This window comes from Anomaloglossus baeobatrachus, chromosome 1, assembly GCF_048569485.1.
Source record: "Anomaloglossus baeobatrachus isolate aAnoBae1 chromosome 1, aAnoBae1.hap1, whole genome shotgun sequence".
NCBI classification, from domain to species: domain Eukaryota; kingdom Metazoa; phylum Chordata; class Amphibia; order Anura; family Aromobatidae; genus Anomaloglossus; species Anomaloglossus baeobatrachus.
Window position 1 is genome coordinate 541268476 of NC_134353.1, and position 20789 is coordinate 541289264.

At 46.2% G+C, this 20789-nt stretch overlaps 1 protein-coding gene across 1 annotated transcript in view; it reads left to right on the forward strand.

The window, feature by feature from the left end:
• The first annotated feature begins 4038 nt into the window (after positions 1-4038).
• Positions 4039-20789, forward strand: part of TMEM38B (transmembrane protein 38B) — a 58663-nt gene continuing 41912 nt past the window's right edge. The window contains exon 1 of the mRNA XM_075339461.1: positions 4039-4198. Coding sequence (XP_075195576.1) covers positions 4090-4198 — 109 coding nt within the window. The 5' untranslated portion in view covers positions 4039-4089. The remainder of the gene's footprint in view (positions 4199-20789) is intronic.

The following is a 20789-nucleotide window of genomic DNA, read 5'->3' on the forward strand; positions in this document are numbered from 1 at the left end:
AGTGTGTGCTCACCAGGCACAGTACAGAGCCCAGTGTGTGCTCACCAGGCACAGTACAGAGCCGAGTGTGTGCTCACCAGGCACAGTAAAGAGCTGAGTGTGTGCTCACCAGGCACGGTACAGAGCCAAGTGTGTGCTCACCAGGCACAGCACAGAGCCCAGTGTGTGCTCACCAGGCACAGTACAGAGCTGAGTGTGTGCTCACCAGGCACAGCACAGAGCCCAGTGTGTGCTCACCAGGCACAGCACAGAGCCCAGTGTGTGCTCACCAGGCACAGCACAGAGCTGAGTGTGTGCTCACCAGGCACAGTACAGAGCCCAGTGTGTGCTCACCAGGCACAGTACAGAGCCCAGTGTGTGCTCACCAGGCACAGCACAGAGCCCAGTGTGTGCTCACCAGGCACAGCACAGAGCTGAGTGTGTGCTCACCAGGCACAGTACAGAGCTGAGTGTGCGCTCACCAGGCACAGTACAGAGCTGAGTGTGTGCTCACCAGGCACAGCACAGAGCCCAGTGTGTGCTCACCAGGCACAGCACAGAGCCCAGTGTGTGCTCACCAGGCACAGCACAGAGCTGAGTGTGTGCTCACCAGGCACAGCACAGAGCCCAGTGTGTGCTCACCAGGCACAGTACAGAGCCCAGTGTGTGCTCACCAGGCACAGCACAGAGCCCAGTGTGTGCTCACCAGGCACAGCACAGAGCTGAGTGTGTGCTCACCAGGCACAGTACAGAGCTGAGTGTGCGCTCACCAGGCACAGTACAGAGCTGAGTGTGTGCTCACCAGGTACATCAGTGATATGTGCGTAGTCGTACTCTGCACAGTGAAGTAATATTTGTGTACTAGGCAAGTGCAGACTGTAAATTGCAGGGCCAAGTGTGTGCTCACCAGGCACGGTACAGAGCCAAGTGTGTGCTCACCAGGCACGGTACAGAGCCAAGTGTGTGCTCACCAGGCACAGTACAGAGCTGAGTGTGTGCGCTCACCAGGCACAATACAGAGCCAAGTGTGTGCTCACCAGACACGGTACAGAGCCAAGTGTGTGCTCACCAGACACGGTACAGAGCCAAGTGTGTGCTCACAAGGCACAGTACAGAGCTAAGTGTGCGCTCACCAGGCACAGTACAGAGCCAAGTGTGCGCTCACCAGGCACAGTACAGAGCCAAGTATGCGCTCACCAGGCACAGTACAGAGCCAAGTATGCGCTCACCAGGCACAGTACAGAGCCAAGTGTGCGCTCACCAGGAACAATACAGAGCTAAGTGTGCGCTCACCAGGCACAATACAGAGCTAAGTGTGCGCTCACCAGGCACAGCACAGAGCCCAGTGTGCGCTCACCAGGCACAGCACAGAGCCCAGTGTGTGCTCACCAGGCACAGTACAGAGCCCAGTGTGTGCTCACCAGGCACAGCACAGAGCCCAGTGTGTGCTCACCAGGCACAGCACAGAGCTGAGTGTGTGCTCACCAGGCACAGTACAGAGCTGAGTGTGTGCTCACCAGGTACATCAGTGATATGTGCGTAGTCGTACTCTGCACAGTGAAGTAATATTTGTGTACTAGGCAAGTGCAGACTGTAAATTGCAGGGCCAAGTGTGTGCTCACCAGGCACGGTACAGAGCCAAGTGTGTGCTCACCAGGCACGGTACAGAGCCAAGTATGCGCTCACCAGGCACAGTACAGAGCCAAGTATGCGCTCACCAGGCACAGTACAGAGCCAAGTGTGCGCTCACCAGGAACAATACAGAGCTAAGTGTGCGCTCACCAGGCACAATACAGAGCTAAGTGTGCGCTCACCAGGCACAGCACAGAGCTGAGTGTGCGCTCACCAGGCACAGCACAGAGCTGAGTGTGCGCTCACCAGGCACAGCACAGAGCTGAGTGTGTGCTCACCAGGCACAGTACAGAGCTGAGTGTGTGCTCACCAGGCACAGCACAAAGCTGAGTGTGTGCTCACCACGCACAGTACAGAGCCGAGTGTGTGCTCACCAGGCACAGTACAGAGCCCAGTGTGTGCTCACCAGGCACAGTACAGAGCCGAGTGTGTGCTCACCAGGCACAGTAAAGAGCTGAGTGTGTGCTCACCAGGCACGGTACAGAGCCAAGTGTGTGCTCACCAGGCACAGCACAGAGCCCAGTGTGTGCTCACCAGGCACAGTACAGAGCTGAGTGTGTGCTCACCAGGCACAGCACAGAGCCCAGTGTGTGCTCACCAGGCACAGCACAGAGCCCAGTGTGTGCTCACCAGGCACAGCACAGAGCTGAGTGTGTGCTCACCAGGCACAGTACAGAGCCCAGTGTGTGCTCACCAGGCACAGTACAGAGCCCAGTGTGTGCTCACCAGGCACAGCACAGAGCCCAGTGTGTGCTCACCAGGCACAGCACAGAGCTGAGTGTGTGCTCACCAGGCACAGTACAGAGCTGAGTGTGCGCTCACCAGGCACAGTACAGAGCTGAGTGTGTGCTCACCAGGCACAGCACAGAGCCCAGTGTGTGCTCACCAGGCACAGCACAGAGCCCAGTGTGTGCTCACCAGGCACAGCACAGAGCTGAGTGTGTGCTCACCAGGCACAGCACAGAGCCCAGTGTGTGCTCACCAGGCACAGTACAGAGCCCAGTGTGTGCTCACCAGGCACAGCACAGAGCCCAGTGTGTGCTCACCAGGCACAGCACAGAGCTGAGTGTGTGCTCACCAGGCACAGTACAGAGCTGAGTGTGCGCTCACCAGGCACAGTACAGAGCTGAGTGTGTGCTCACCAGGTACATCAGTGATATGTGCGTAGTCGTACTCTGCACAGTGAAGTAATATTTGTGTACTAGGCAAGTGCAGACTGTAAATTGCAGGGCCAAGTGTGTGCTCACCAGGCACGGTACAGAGCCAAGTGTGTGCTCACCAGGCACGGTACAGAGCCAAGTGTGTGCTCACCAGGCACAGTACAGAGCTGAGTGTGTGCGCTCACCAGGCACAATACAGAGCCAAGTGTGTGCTCACCAGACACGGTACAGAGCCAAGTGTGTGCTCACCAGACACGGTACAGAGCCAAGTGTGTGCTCACCAGGCACAGTACAGAGCTAAGTGTGCGCTCACCAGGCACAGTACAGAGCCAAGTGTGCGCTCACCAGGCACAGTACAGAGCCAAGTATGCGCTCACCAGGCACAGTACAGAGCCAAGTATGCGCTCACCAGGCACAGTACAGAGCCAAGTGTGCGCTCACCAGGAACAATACAGAGCTAAGTGTGCGCTCACCAGGCACAATACAGAGCTAAGTGTGCGCTCACCAGGCACAGCACAGAGCCCAGTGTGTGCTCACCAGGCACAGCACAGAGCCCAGTGTGTGCTCACCAGGCACAGCACAGAGCTGAGTGTGTGCTCACCAGGCACAGTACAGAGCTGAGTGTGTGCTCACCAGGTACATCAGTGATATGTGCGTAGTCGTACTCTGCACAGTGAAGTAATATTTGTGTACTAGGCAAGTGCAGACTGTAAATTGCAGGGCCAAGTGTGTGCTCACCAGGCACGGTACAGAGCCAAGTGTGTGCTCACCAGGCACGGTACAGAGCCAAGTATGCGCTCACCAGGCACAGTACAGAGCCAAGTGTGCGCTCACCAGGAACAATACAGAGCTAAGTGTGCGCTCACCAGGCACAATACAGAGCTAAGTGTGCGCTCACCAGGCACAGCACAGAGCTGAGTGTGTGCTCACCAGGCACAGACAGAGCTGAGTGTGTGCTCACCAGGCACAGTACAGAGCTGAGTGTGCGCTCACCAGGCACAGTACAGAGCCGAGTGTGTGCTCACCAGGCACAGTACAGAGCTAAGTGTGTGCTCACCAGGCACAGTACAGAGCCGAGTGTGTGCTCACCAGGTACATCAGTGATATGTGCGTGGTCGTACTCTGCACAGTGAAGTAATATTTGTGTACTAGGCAAGTGCAGACTGTAAATTGCAGGGGCTGCTAGCAGCCTATCCTGGAGGCTGACTCCTCCCACACACGTGACTAATCATATGACGTCATGTAAGGTCCTTCTGCTGACGCTCTTCCCATGCACGCTCAGCTGTGAGGCTGTCAGTGAGGGCGGCGGGCTGTCAGCATGGAGCTCGTCTCGGAGGCTGCCGTGCACTTCTCCCAGCTGTCTATGTTCCCGTACTTTGATGGCGCCCATTACTTGGTGTCTGTGTTGTCAGCCCGGGAGCAGGCAGGTGAGTGGGGGCTTCGATGGGTGAGCAGGTAATGAAGCTATGGCTGTTTTGTTATGTAAATACTGTTTTATTTATTTATTTTTTTTGTGTTTACAATTCCACTGCTCAATTTTGATAGACTTTCTTGAAACCATTGTCTTCCACTACAGCCTGTATTCCACTATATGGAAGCAAAAAATGCTGCCAAAGTGTAGAAGATTTATTTATTTATTTATTTATATATATATATATATATATATATATATATATATATATATATATATATATATATATAATTTTAAAATTATATAAGTCCCCTGTCACTTTCTAGTGGCTTCACTTTTTACCGATGCTGCAGCGGATCTGCGGTGCCATCTTGTCTGTCCAACAAAGTCTTGCCACAAGATTCCAATACATCTCTAAGAGACCCGAGCGAGGCTCTCATAGACTTGTATTGCGTTGTGATCTTCGGTGCGCTCCATGAAACACTGGAGCTACTGACAGGTGACAAACTGGAGAAGACTGACCGGAGCGATGCTGGAAATGGTTGAATGTGCAGATATAGCCGGGGGCAGTTGACTTACATGTAAATCACCACTCCAGTGGCTCAATAAAAAAACTAAAAACTGTGGCATGGTGCTTTACGGCCGATCTGTCATCAGACTTTGCTGTGCATGTGTAGTGAGTAGTGTAGGGACAGTTCGGCTCTTTTCGAAAATATCGTTGTGCCAGTTGTTTCATTGGAGAATACAGGGGGTATGGAAAGTATTCAGACCCCTTTACATTTTTAACTCTGTTTCATTGCAGCCATTTGGTAGATTCAAAATTCATTTTTTTTTCCTCATTAATGTATAATCTGCATCTCATCATGACAAAAAGTTGAGTTTTCCAAATTTATTAAACAAGAAAAACTGAAATATCCCATGGTCATAAGTATTTAGACTGTTTGCTCACACTCATATTTAAGTCACATGCTGTCCATTTCCTTGTTATCCTCCTTGAGATGGTTCTACTCCTTATTGGAGTCCATCTGTGTTTAATTAAACTGATAGGACTTAATTTAGAAGGCACACACCTGTCTATATAAGACCTAACAGTGCATTTCAGACCAAATGAGAATCATGTGGTCAAAGGAACTACCCAAAGAGCTCAGAGAATTATGGCAAGGAACAAATCTGGCCAAGGTTACAAAAAATGTTTTGCAGTACTCAAGGTTCCTAAGAGCACAGTGGCCTCCATAATCCTTAAATTGAATTAGTATGGGACCACCAGAACTCTTCCTAGACCAGTCCATCCAGCCAAACTGAGCAATCGTGGGAGAAGAACCTTGGTGAGAGAGATAAAGAAGAACCCCAAGATCACTGAGCTCCAGAGATGCAGTGGGGAGATAGGAGAGAAAGTTCCACAAAGTCAACTCTCACTGCAGCCCTCTGTCACTTGGGCCTTCATGACAGTGGCCTGACGGAAGCCTCTCCTCAGTGCAAGACATATAACAGCCCGCATAGAGTTTGCAAAAAAACACATGAAGAACTCAGACTATGAGAAATGGGTTTCTCTGGTCTGATGAGATGAAGACAGAACTCTTTGGTGATGATTCTAAGCGGTATGTGTGGAGAAAACCAAGCACTGCTCATCACCTGCCCAATATAATTCCAACAGTCAAACATGGTGGTGGCAGCATCATGCTATGAGAGCAAGGACAAAATGACTGGTTGTAATTGAAGAAAAGATGAATGCGGCCAAGTACAGAATATCCTGGAAGAAAACCTCTTCCAGAGTGCGCTGGAACTAGGACTTGGCCGAAGGTATCACCTTCAAAGAAGACAATGACCCTAAGCACACAGCTAAAATAACAAAGGAGTGGCTTCAGAACAACTGTGACCATTCTTGACTGGCTCAGCAAGAGCCCTGACCTAAACCTAATTGAGTATCTCTGGAGAGACCCGAAAATGGCTGTCCACCAACGTTCACCATCCAACCTGAAGGAACTGGAGAGGGTCTGCAAGGAAGAATGGCAGAGGATCCAAAATCCAGGTGTGAAAAACTTGTTGCATCATTCCCAAGAAGACTCATGGCTGTACTAGCGCAAAAGGGTGCTTCTACTCAATACTGAGCAAAGGGTCTGAATACATATGACCATGTGATATTTCAGTTTCTTGTTTACTAAATTAGCAAAAATGTCTAAAATTTTTTTTTTTCCTGTCTTGATGGGGTGTAGAGTGTACATTAATGAGAAAAAATGACCTTTTTTTGAATTTACCAAATGGCTGCAATAAAACAGTGAAAAATGTAAATGGGTCTGATACTTTCCGTACCCACTGTTTGCCGGACACACACACTATATATAGATCTGGTGTTTTCTCTGCTTGCTCTTATGAAATAATGGCACAATATTTTGCTCATGACTGCTCCGATGGGAGAACACACATTAAATGAACCCCAAATCTAATAATCGATTGGAGAATTTCTGACAGACCAGATGGACAGTACTTTGCTTTGTAGATGCTATAGGCTTTGATTTATCACATCAGTTTTTCCAGAATTCTGGGGTAAATTGCTTTTGAAAATGTCACAAAATTTTAGAGCAAATTTTCATTGCACAAAAATTTCGAGACTTTTTCATCCCACTTTCTCCCAACTTTACCAAAATGTGGGGGTGATGCCACGGCTTGTCTAATTCATAACGAGCTGTGGCGTTCTTGGTGTGTCGCCTAGAGGTGCACGCCACTCATTTAAAGCTCCTGATTCATGAATCAGCAGTGCGTCTCCAGCACAGCCCCTTTGTTGCCGCTCTTAATGAGCTGGGGCCATAGTCTGCGTAAAATCTTATATTTAGTAATCTAAATACTACCTTCATTGTGCAGCAACTAAACAGTAATGAAATATAATTAGGGACCTTGGTGCGCTGTTTGTGTGGCCAACAGGCTCCGTGCACTGCATGTTACCACCCCCCTTACTGATTGACAGTGCTACCTTGTCTAGTGAGCACTGTCTGCAGAGAAAGCTGAGCGAAAGGGAATCTGTCACCAGGTTTTTGCTACCCCATGTGAGAGCACTTTAATGTAGGGGCAGAATTCCTGATTCCAGTGATGTCACTTACTGAGCGGTTTGCTGTCATTTTGATAAAATCAATGTTTTCTCTGCTGCAGGTATACTGAGCTCATGAATGTGCTGGACTACCTGCAGCACACAAAGTAGTCCTCTAATGATCTACTGCTGATTAATCAGTGATTTTATCATAACTACACTAAGCAGACCAGTAAGTGACACATCGCTTGAGTCAGGGTCTCTGTCCATACATTATGCTGCTGTCAGATTAGGCAGCAAAAACATGGTGACAGATTTCCTTTAAGCCATCAGAGAGGTTACGGTATGTGAGGGGATGCGGACCTGTTCTCTGAACCATTTGGCCACCCTAGGGGTGCACCAAGCTCCCTAATTAGCATGTCTGTCTAAACCTCAGTTTCTGCAGAACAGAGACTGCGATTAATCACTACAGGTACAATTTTATAGAGGCTATATCTCCTACAAGGCTATGTGCAAAGTTTTTACTGTCAATTTTAGGCTTTGTGCCCACGATCAGGCTTATGTGGCATTCTGGCATCGCTGATCAGGCGCACATAGCCTGATCATTAGTGCTTGTTCACATGTTGCGTTTTCCCAGGTTTTTTTGCTTTTTTATTTAAAAAAAAAAAAAATGCAGTTTCCAGTCCCAGCAAAGTGAATGCACATGCAGCTTATTTTTTCTTTGCAGATTTTAACCATCAAAGCATTTTACGAATCCATAGAACGTCAATTATTTCAGGGTTTTTGCAGCATTTTTCACCATTTAAATTTAATGTGATACACACTATTTTTTTTCACCATGTTTTTATTTTATACAGTGTTTTTCCTGTAAGCAGTCTGGCTTTTGGTGCAGAAAAATGTGCTGCAAATACTTAGGCCAGAGTCACTTGTGAGAGACTCATGTAAGTCTCACATCACATCACCCGACATGGCCTGCAGCTCTCCGGACAGGAGTGTCTCAGCTGCAAAGAGATACATGCAGCTGACCCGCTCCTGTCAGAGTGTTTGGCCACACCGGGTGATGTGATGTGAGACTCGCGCGAGTCTCTCACAAGTGTGACTCTGGCCTTAGACATTGTCCCCTACTTTTACATTGATGACCTATACTAAGGATAGGCCATCAATGTCTGATCGGCCGGTGTGTGACACAGGACACCCCCATCAATCAGCTGTCCACGGTCCCGGCGGCTGGAAATGCTCACATCCAGATCTGCTCCGTCTTTTGATAGTGGCCACGGCTGGGTTCTGCATATCTGCTTTCTGCTCTAATCAATAGGAGGAGAATGTACAATACCCAGCCGCGGCCGCTATCAGAAGACGGAGCAGATCTGGAACTGAGCATTTCTGGCTGCTGAGACCAGCTGATGTGTGGTGTCTCTCTCCTTGGCCGATCAGATATTGATGGCCCATTCTTGGGATAGGTCATCATTGTAAAAGTAGTGGACAACCCCTTTTAATGTGTGCACATGATCTAAGGAGTAACTATAGAGATGATTCTCTTTTTTTTTTTTTTTAATTATTGACCGGCCTTGGCAGGGTTTTTCTAATACTCAATCAGTTCTGGTGTGAGCCATAATTTAAAGGTTTACTGATCAGACCCAATATATTGTATAAACAAATTCCTACTTGCACAGCACACACTGTCCGTATGCCTTCCAAGTATACACAACAGCATTATTACTTATTTTGATTCATTTACAATGTCAGACAGGCACCATACACCTAAACTTGACTGTGAATCATGAAAACCTCGTTCTTGTGACCAGCCTAAACAGGTTGTTAAAGTTAAGGAAAAAGGAGGTTTCCCTCCTGGTATTTCTAGAACAGTTGTTTTACTGGATAAAATGGATTCATGTACTGCAAACCTGGAGAACTGTTCTACCTTGAGTTGGGGTCGTTCATGTAATCGCAGAGAACTTTGCTATGAATAATAGTTATGAATAATTTTCAGATGAAGATTCCTTTATGAATACATAAGTCATTCCTGGCTGATACATGTCATGTCTGTGCATACACAGATACTGCTGATGACTGCTCATACAGCTGTATAAAAGATGGTTGCACCTCCTATAGAACAAGCACTTCTACGCTTTACCCCAACTATGTCCTTCTAGATTGTGTAAGCTGTTGACAAAATGCCATTTTCAGGCAGAATCTGCATCAAAAGTGCCACAAAAGCATCCAAATGGTGCATCTAATGCAAATCCAATGGACAAAATGTATAGCAATGCCAAAACGACACTTGTAGACATGTTCCGTCTTGTCACTATTACCGTAATCGCTTCATTGTTTGGAAACCGTTAAGTGGCCTAATAAGTGATATGGTCATTCTTCCGCCTCCTTACGTGCAAAAGCCATCCTCTCTCTGTACTTCATAGCATAGAATAAAAACCTTTCCTACTATTCAATTGAAGTAAGGGTAGAGTCACACTGGCGTATGACTCGCACGAGTGCAATGCAAGAAGACCTCACATTGCACTAAGCCCCACAATCAGGGCTCAGTGTTTTGAATGCAGGGTGTTTTCTCTGCGTCCAAAATGCTGCAATGTACAGTACAACTTAGTATCACAAATTAGTCCATACAGCAAAAGGCATGACACCCAATGCAAAGTACAACAACCACTCCGTTAAGCAAATGAAACAATGGAAGCAGAAGATTCATGCCAAAAAAAATTATTTTTATTGTGATTTCCCAAAAATAGAAAAGGTGAGTAAAAAACAAGGACATTCCATAGAGGGACAGTTTAGATGTCGCTAGAACAAGTTGGCATATTAATAGTTTGCTTCACAGTAGGTGCCAGATATAATATATCTTTGTACAGAATATATATGTTATCATTAAATTGCTTTATTACAAAAAAAATTGTTTTTAGAAGTGTGTGTGTGTGTGTGTGTGTGTGTGTATATAGACAAATGCACCTGTTCTTTGCCACACAAAGTGCAAACAAAGCCTCTAGGGGGCAAACTAGAGCATCACATGCCATGCGGTTAGTATCCCGTGAAATCAAAGTAGAGCGCATTAGATAAAGCCTCTAAAGGTAGCATTATTCAATGGTATTAATCATACGGCTAGGCAAAACAGTAGAAAGCACTTGATTGCTGGAAGTTAGATAACCCATAAATGATGTTAATAAAAAAAGAGAGAATAGATATATAGATACAGTATAATACGGTCACTGTCTAGCTGAAGATAACACAACTGAACAAAATCATTTCTTTATAATCAAAAAATTGCAACACGTATAGGGGAACAGGTATTATGTTTAGCGGGTATTTTAGACATTTACCGCTCTAGCCGACATCACGGTTACAATGTAATCTGTTTGTGTGTACTCCATGGGCATTAATGCAGCGGTTTTTATGAATCCATATCTACTAGATATATATAAAAAAACATACAAATTACCGCTGCTTATTTATATAGTATTTGTTCACACACTAATACATATCGCTATTGATTTATGTAATAATAACAAACTTACTGCGATATACCCTCTTATGATGCGGTTTTCTTTGCTGCCACATTTAATACATAATAGCCTTTTCCATGGCATTGAATGCCGGTGTACTTTTGTATACTGACGCAGCGGCTATAGAGTGATAACTGTCAGCTACATACTACAATCTGTTCCCCTATACGTGTTGCAATTTTTTTATTATAAAAAAATGATTTTGTTCAGTTGTGTTATCTTCGGCTAGACAGTATTATACTGTATCTATATATCTATTCTCTCTTTTTATTAACATAATTTATGGGTAAACTAACTTCCAGCAATCAAGTGCTGGATGCTACAACCTTTCTACTGTTTTGCCTAGCCGTATGATTAATACCATTGAATAATGCTACCTTTTAGAGGCTTTATCTAATGCACTCTACTTTGATTTCACGGGATACTAACTGCATGGCATGTGATGCTCTAGTTTGCTTCCCTAGAGGCGTTGTTTGCACTTTGCGTGGCAAAGAACAGGTGCATTTGTCTATATACACATTCCTTTCTAAAAACAAATCTTTATTTTTATTTTTTTTTTGTAATAACATGTCAACTTGTTCTAGCGACATCTAAACTGTCCCTCTATGAAATGTCCTTGTTTTTTTTACTCATCTTTTCTATTTTTGGGAAATCACAATAAAAACTTTTTTGCATGAATCTCCTGCTTCCATTGTTCCATTTGCATAATGGAGTTGTTGTTGTTGTAGTAATGTACAGTACAAGCACAGTGGATGGGATTTATAGAAATCCCATGGCCACTATGCGTATAGGGCCCGCAGTGAAAACTGACATGTGGCGCGGCTTTCTGAGCCACAAACATGTCAATTCTTTGCTGGGGAATCGCAAGTGTCCTCCGTAGGGGTTAAAAAAAGTGAGTGCAGTGTGACATACATGCAGGCTGACAATAGAGAAGATGGAGAGATCAGTCTCTCCCTCTCCTCCACAGCTCCCACCCTCTACTCCGCAGCTGTGATCCGATCACAATGGCATAATACTCGGCTCACGCTGGCAGCAGATCTTGAGCCGATGGACATTAGTATGAAGCATCTGATGCCATACGCTAGTTTGACTCCAGCCTAAGGCTATGTGCGCGCTGCGGATTTACCATGGATATGGGCGGCACAGTGGCTCAGTGGTTAGCACTGTAGTCTTGCAGCACTGGGGTCCTGGGTTCAAATCCCATCAAGGACACCATCTGCAAGGAGTTTGTATGTTCTCCCCCTGTTTGCGTGGCTTTCCTCCAGGTTCTCCGGTTTCCTCCCACACTCCAAAAACATACAGATAGGGACTCTAAATTGTGAGCCCCAATGGGGGACAGTATTGCCAATGTATGTAAAGCGCTGGAATTAATAGCGCTATATAAATGAAGAATACAATTTATTATTAATAATAATATAATATTTGCCGCTGATTTGCTGCAGAAAATGTGTCTAACATTTCTGCAGTCATTCCCCAGCAAAACCTATGGGTATTAAAAAATACTGTGTGCACACTGCATTTTTTTTATACCTGCGGATTTACCCACAGATTTTCCGCTGTGGAATTAATGTGCATGTCACTTCTTTTCTGCAAGTACCTGCGTTTTTTTTTTTTTTTTTGCCATAGATAATGTTAAAAATCTACAGGGACCAACCTACGGCAAATCTGCGGCAAAACCACATGCAGATTTCGTTGTGGTTTTTACTGCAGGTGCGGGATTCTTTCAGAGGGTCTAGTTTTTCCTTAAGAAAAGGTTTCTAGTGCGCACTTTTTTTTCTCTCAATGCACTTTGAGTCCCAGTGAAATGAGAACACATGCTAACACAACATATTACAGGTAATTCATATTTAGGCAAGTGCTTAGTCACCTGTCGAGCAATTTGTAGCAGGGTGCATCATGTTTCACTTCAATTCTAGGGTTAAACATGCGGCTTTACAAAATGAAGTATTTCCATATGGTCTGCTTAAATAGCTTGTGTGTGAAGATGATTCCACTAACACTGGAGCCTGACAGAAATAGATCTGTGGGCTGGATGGGATGGAGCTGTCAGAATGATGCCATGCTCTGGAAATCTTATACAACTTTTGGTTTCACAAGAAATCATGTATTTGGTCTTCAGACATGTGATCAAGTACATGGGCCCACACAACAAAATAGTGTCCCTGTGCAAGAACAGTATATGGGCACTTTGTAGTTCAGTAGCTCATCATAATGCACAATCCCACCTGGTTTTAAAGTTGGAGTGGGGCCCCCTTACCTTTTTGGGCCCGATCATAACAGTATGTCTGCCCATGTTCAACTGTGATTCTACTGCCCAAAGAGGTTAACATCCATTGTAGTAGAATTATCAACTCAAAATAGATTGCACTTCTGTACAATAAGAACTAATATTATTTACCTGGGAGACTTACCGAGGTTGTCCACTACTTGGACAACCCCTTTTCATTCCCCTTGTTCACCCTAGTAAACATAAATAAACCTATCATCAACTCTAGTGTGGCCATAGTTTCAGCAATGTCTGAATTTGCATTTTCTGGGCACCATGTGACACGCATGCCCCGCAACTAAATGGAGCCAATTTCCTTCACCCCGCCTTCAGACGTTTGAGCACAAAGTCAGCTTGGAGCGCAAATGTCCGAAGGCAGAGACAGACGTTGGGATACCCTGTCAGTACTGAGCTTCTTTGACGCCTGGTGTATGTGTGGCGCCCCTGAGGCGCCACAGAGAGATTGCACCTCAGCCAGAGGTGTGGTATCCCATCCCGGGTAAGAATGGGGTCATCTACCGGTTCACAGACAAAACCTGCATACACCGGGTCAGGGATAGTGGCAGTAACCCCCATAGATGATCTGGTCATGGGACCGTAAGTCCCATCCACTGGTCCCAATGGTGAGGGATGGGGCCTAGCCAGGGGGAGTGTGGGAGGAGTCAGGTGGTAGAAAGAGGAATCGGGAAGTTCAAGTTCAGGCAGTCTGTCAGAGGGAGTTGAGGAGGTGGGCTGTCGGGAGAGGACAGCATTCTGAGGCAGAAGAGAGGAGGTTGTTCCTGGTGAAGATCCTGGCGTCTTGCTAGGCCCAGGTGACACCGAAAGAAGGGATTCCAGGGTCACGGAAGGGCGATAGTCCCGTGACCTGTTCCACTAGAAGATCGGGTGGAGGGATCTGGCTGCAATACAGGGACGGTCTCTTGACTGAGAGAAGAAAGACATTACTCTTAGTGAAATCGACGGCCCGGAGATTGCTTCAAGCACCCAAGGCCACAACCCGCCACAGATCACCGTTAAAGGCGAATAAGATATGACTGAGGTCAGCCACCTTTGTACAGGCCCTGTGGTGGAGGCGCAAGACAGCATAGAATAGTTTGGCGCTCAGGAGACAGTCAGGAAGGACACAGAGGGGTGCACCGGTACTGACCCTTGAACTATCCGGGATCGGCGGAGGTCCCTTATGGCGGATCCTGGCACTCCGTGGGTAACCGGTTAGCTACCGAAGTGAACTGAACAGTGAGTAAACAACTGCAAGCCTGCTTCATAGAGGCGCACTGCCCATGATGGGAACTCGTCCACACTTCCAGTCATGCGCACTACTCAGAAGCCGGGTGTATGTGTCTCGGCTTCAGAGAGGAGTAGTGCGCATGATCGAAAGTGCAGATGACTTCCCATCATGGGCACTGAACCTCTATGAAGCTGGTTCGCATACACCTGGCATCAGAAGCTCAATGCTGATGGGTACAAAGCTGTGCACATGCGCATTCTTCTATCATGCTGCCATGACACTGGCTGTTGTAAAGCATGTTATCACACCCACAGGGCTGTGCTAACATGCTGCGTGGGCCGACTAGCCAAGGGAACTAACGCCCCTGTGACTAGTCACAGCCCTCATTAGCATCTTATACAGTGCATGGTCTTTAGAAATATACTCTTTCTAAAGATCTGTTTGAGTGGTAGTAAATGCAGGGATTCTACATATGCACTCAGAACTGTTCATGGTTCTGAGTGCACAGGGGACCTGGCAGGTTTCTTAGCAAAAATATCCTGTGAAAGAATTGCACACTTTTCTAGAAAGCATCTTCATTTCAGGGGCTCAAATTGGATGAATTTAAACTTTACCATGAATTAAATGTTCATTTTTAATACTTTGTAGAGCATCTTTTGCAGGCAATGAGTGTCTGGAGTCTGGAAGCTATGGACTTCACCAAACACTTGGTTTCCACCTTCGTGATGTGGGTCTTTCTGTCTTAAAGAGAAGCGACCACTAGGATTTTTCAATGTGAACTAAAAAGGCAGTGGCAAAGAGGCAAGAAGATGCTAAATCCAGGCATACTGTACCTGTTGGAGAAGGATGGGTTGCTTGGTTGATGAAATATGTTTATCAAAGTTGCAGAAATGCATTGCACTTTGACAGGTGCAATGGGGTCAGGCCTTTGTGGGTCAGGACCTTGGCGTTTATTCCTCCTGCCTTGCCCCCTTTTCTTTAGTTGAGTATCGCACTGCGCCAACATGGCTATTGTTGGTGATGTGTGGGCATTGCCACAGTAATTCTGTCTTCCTGGGTTTTTGCAGTATATTTTGTCCATCTGTATGGTTAAGCGCCGTCCAATCAACCTTGCTGAATTTGTTTGAATCTGAGCAGAAAGTATCGCCCTGTACACTTCATGATCATTTTGTTTTTTCTCTTTTTTTTTTTAGATGATCTCACTAAAATGATCAGATTTGGCTGATTTATCTATTGAGTGCCTATTTACCCCCAGATCGTTATTCCTTTTATGCTAAGCTGTACAGCAGTACTATGCACTAGTTATGATGCATTTATCTAGCCTTTCCAAAAATTAAATCCTTCAAAGTTTTACAAATGTCAGAAGCTATGCATTATGCATCCTGTTCATTAGAATGCAATTTGCTTGTTTTTGGGCAGTTTAGAAATGTGTATTAGGCCCTGTGTGCATGCTGCGGGTTTTGCTGCAGTCCTTCCCCAGCAAAACCTATGATAAAAAAAAAAAAATTGTGCGCGCACACTGCGTGTTTTTTTTAACCTACAGGTTTTGTTGCAAAGAATGAGCATGTCACTACTTTTCTGCAGGTTCCTGCAGTTTTTGCCGTAGATAATGGTAAAAACCGCAGTGACCAACCTGCGGCAAAAACGCGGGTGTAGTATTCTGCCAGAGGCTGCGGATTTTTCTTAAGGGGAACCTGTCGCCACTTTTTTGGACTATAAGCTGCGGACACCACCACTGGGCTCTTGTATACAGTATTCTAACATGCAGTATATAAAAGCCCAGGCCGCTGTGAGAAAATAAACACTTTACAATACTTACCTAACTATCATGTGGTGGGCCATATGGGCGTCTCCGTTGTCCGGTGCCGGCGCTGCCTCTTTTGGCCATCTTTGTCCTCCTTCTCTAGCCGCGGTGCATGAGGCGTCCGACATCATCCACACTCGCCGGCATTGAGGTCCTGCGCAGGTGCACTTTGATCTGCTCTGAGCAGGGCAGATCAAAGTATTGTAGTGCGCCTGCGCAGGACTGGCGAGTGTGTATGACGAAGACGCGTCATGTACACAGGCTTCAGAAAGAGGATAAAGATGGCCTAAAGAGGAGGCGCCGGCACCGGAGAACGGAGACGCCCATATGGCCAACCGCACGACCGTTAGTGAGTGTTATAAAGTGTTTTTTTTTTTTTTTTGTTTTTTTTTATATTCTCACAGCGGCCTGGGCTCTTATACACAGCATGTTAGAATGCTGTATTTAAGAGCCCGGTGGTGGTGGCCGCAGCTTATAGGCCCCCAAATCTGGTGACCGGTTCCCTTTTTAAGAAAAGTAAATTTTCTAGTGCGCACATAGCCTTAGTATTGCCACCAATTATGACGCTGTCTTGAGGAGGTGCTGTTCTGTCTATAGTTGTGTCCTATGACTAGTTGGAGCTTTGCTTCAAAATGTATTTTCATATTTTGGCTTTGATTCAGTTTAGAAGTTGCATGGATTTTGTTTCCTAGTCAAGACTTAGTTGCAGTTTAGAATAGCTCTGAATGGCTGGTTCCAGTAATTAAGGTCTATTAAAAGAAGATACGCGAAGGACATGGAAAGTTTAAAGCGTAACCATTGTTTTTAATTTCATAAATCCATAGTAAACTTTAAAATATATTACAAAGTTACTTATCAGACAGATCTGCTTCTTTCTCTACCAGAACTGATCAGTCATTCTAAAATTCTCAATTCTGAAGTAAAATCGAGACTTGCACTGGTGAGATTTTGTGTAGATGAGGGAGTGGTGGAGCTCTGCCTGTAGCTCCTGCCTCTAGCTATCTACATAGAATCTAATCAGCACCAACTCTCTCAGTAATGAGTCCTCACTGAATACAGATGTTTACCTCCAGAATTGAGAATGTTGATAGTGACTGATCAGTTCTGGGAGAGAAAGAAGCCGATTTTGTCTGATCAGATATAACAAAGATGCTTATATTCATGTGTACTATTGATTTAAATAATGATTGAAATAAATTACGACCGTTACGCTTTAATGAAATCTATGAGAATTAGAAAGTGCCTATCCATTAAGGGGTTGCCTTTATTTCTATAGTACTAGGTCCTCATTCTACAATGTGTGGTGGTCTAGCACCACCGCTGATCAGCTAGGAGCACCTCCAGCAGTGGCCATATGTAAAGAGTGGAACGGCACCGCTCTGCATTGTTCAGCAGTGGCCACTTCTTAGAACTATTTATCAGCTTCTAGGGGCTATTATCTAAGCGAAACGTCAGAGTAAGCAGGGAAAGGCAGCATTTTGTAGCAATTATAACTAGAGTTGAGCGTGGTTCTCCAGTTCGCGGCTCGAGTGATTTTGGGGGCTGTTCTAGATCGAACTAGAACTCGAGCTTTTTGCTAAAGCTCGATAGTTTTAGATACGTTCAAGAACGGTTCTAGCAGCAAAAAGACAAGCTAATTACTAGCTGGCTTTCCGCTGTAATAGTGTGAGTCACTCTGTGACTCTCACTATTATGAAATTTCAGTGTATAGTGTGTGGGGAACAGTGCATTCACATCACTGCTGATTGGATAATGGCGATCGCCATATTTTTTTTTTTTCCCTTGTCTTCCTTTCCTAAGCGCGCGCGCGCGTGTAGTGGGGCGGGCCAGCATGTCAGCCAATCCCAGACCCACACACTGCTAAGCGAACTTTTAGCCAGAGAAGCAACGGCATGTGTGATAGGATGTCCATGTCACATGTCCCTGCATTACAAAAACGGACATTTTCCTCCAGCACGCAATTATCTGCCTTCTGCGTCTGGGTGTCAGTCACCGCTGGCGTAGCTCCTGTCTCCGATACTGCTGTGTACGCTCTATACACAGCGCTATACAGAATAGAGATAGAAGTTTCTATTAGTCCTTGTAAGGGCTAATACCGGCAGGGTCAGAGCCATAGGTGACAGTCAGGTCCGTGAAAACGGATTTTAACAGCTACACAAGATGACAGCGTCTGTGTAGCTAAGCTCAGGGATTTCCTCGCTGCATTTCCCCATTAGGAGTGATAGAAAGGGAGGCTTCCTTTCCTCTACCCAGACCCACAACCCTGCCACTGTACCCTCCTGCCCTTTGCACACTCCAACTCATTGTTACTAAGCCATTATAATAGCAAACACTGAGTAAACTTAGTTGCATCCTAAAAGTGGCTGTTGGACTTCCATTAGTGTCCCACTGGTGCCAAGCTATTTCTAGCACCTCTGCATGACACCCTCATGCACATTTTGCTTCGCTAATTTTATAGCAAACTCAGGGAATTCCTTGCTGCATTTGATCATTCGGAGGGATAGAAAGTGAGGCTTCCTTTTCTGTCCTGGTACCCACAGAACACAGCCACTGTACCCACCTGTCCACTTTTGCCACGCTATTTAATTTGCCCAAAGAGCTGACTTTTTCTGCCTTCCTAAAATTGTCTGTAATACTAAGTTAGTGTTCCTTTGCTGCCAAGCAAGGTACAACACATGTGCATTCTACACTCCTTTCCATTTCTGGAATGCAATTATTAACTGCAGGTAGTCCAGGCAATCTGTGACGAAGGTGCAGGCGTGGATATAATGTAGCCTGCATCCAATGTTGGTTTTCTCGATGTCTGACAGCTCAACAATACCATCTGTTTCCACTTCCAAAACAAGTGATGACCTGCCAATCACACTCCCTGTTGCGTGTAAAGGGGTGGAAGTTCAGTGTGAAAAACAATGTGAGACTGCTGTCCCCACAGTCAGAGGATGAAGAGCACGCAGATGCACTTGATGGGGCAGGCGGTGGTTGCACAGGCACGCTAGGCCGCATTGTAGCACAGTGAAATTCACATTGCGACTTATGCTTCATTTTAAGTCGTGTACAGGGTGGGCTCCCTAGTATGCAGCAAAACCAGGCAACAGGAAAAGGACTCTAGGCAGTTGGGTTGATAAATGATTGTTTTACTTTACCAAAACAAACAAGAACCATGCATACAATTTAAATAATTGAACAATCCATTCTGTTGCCTACTACCTGCTAATCCTTCTGCGTAGCTGTGTGTGTGTGTGTGTGTGTGTGTGTGTGTGTGTGTGTGTGTGTGTGTGTGTGTGTACATGACTTACCAGTGGCGCATCACAAGAGCTTCCCAGTTATCTACCTAAACATAGACAAAACACATTACCCCCCCCCCCCCCCCTGAATACCCTTGTTAGCTGAAGCCTCACAGATAATGCAGATGATAACAGTGTGAATGCAAACCACACAGCTCTGCAACACAGTCATGGAAATCTTGAACAGCAACAGTCAATGCAAACATGTGTTGCTGTCCCTCTATGATTTAAACTGTACGTGACAATTTGACAGTGCAGAGGCAGCAAGTCTTATGGTCTATAAATAGTCGGCCTACCCAGAACAGATGTGTTTTTGCTAATAAAACAAAGTGTTGCGTGCCCGCATTATTGTCTGGGCACAGCCTACCGTACCCGGGTACTGTGATGTCCAGTTGCCAGAAATACAGACTTTACGCTCCTCTCACGGTAAGCAGTATAGACAGCACCGTAAGAATGTTGGTCTGTGGCACAGGATGCTGCTCACTGGCGTTACGGTACTCCTCACCAAACTCCAAAATTACTCCCCTCACAATTGAACGAAGTGTTTCCGCGGTGGCTCCTTGCTGTTACACACACCTTTTTAGCTTTTCCTTCTGTTCATAGACAGCATCTCCAAGTCCACACCCGAAGAGCAATTTCTCCTCCTCGTCTAAGTTTTGAGAGGCAGCTAGTGCGCATGCGTGTGCCGATTTGCCGCAGCCTAACTACAGTGTTTCGCCTGGTGAGTGTGCTCAGCCTGACTGTGCCGTTCCTGAGGCTAAGTCTTCATTTCGGGATACAGCGCATGCTCCCACACTTAGTGCGAAAAGCCTCTTTGCACAGGTACTTGCACTCAGTGCCGGGTCTAGGTCCTGTGTTGTGCCTAGACACCATGCTAAAGCTGATAGCCTTTTTTCAGAGACTGTATTTCATGCTACTGACCATGGTCAGGCAATTACTGCATCAGAGACTAGGTCCGGTAATGAACTCTTTGGCCCTGCCCCTGATGTGGGGGGCCCATATAGACCACAGGGCATCAGGTGTCCTGACTATGTGGCCAGGCCACTCCCAAATGGCTTGCAGAGGCCCGCCCCTATGACTTGTCACCTCATTATTGATGGTCAGACGATGACTGGTGAGGTGTTTGTGTCGTGGCAGCCATGAGGTCATTATTGAAGTTGCGGTTCCAAATAGGACGCTAGTTATGCCACTCATGACATGTCACTCTGCTTTTGTCTCTAGGAGGTGCATTGTGGTCCACCCTGGTTTGGGGCAGACCCAGGTTATAAAACGGGCTGGAGCCAACAAGGAGGTGCACAGTCTTCTATTATCCTCCGAAAGAGCACACCTCCATGTGTTGAACCCATTGCGGCTTTAGGCCACAGGTAGGCAGGGATAGGGTGTCGATGCAGGCCGCCACCACAGTTGGTAACGCAGAATGGTTAAGACCAGCTCCTGTCCTACCAGTCCTGCTTGTGCAGCCCAGTGGCATTAACAGGCCTGCTGCTGCTGATG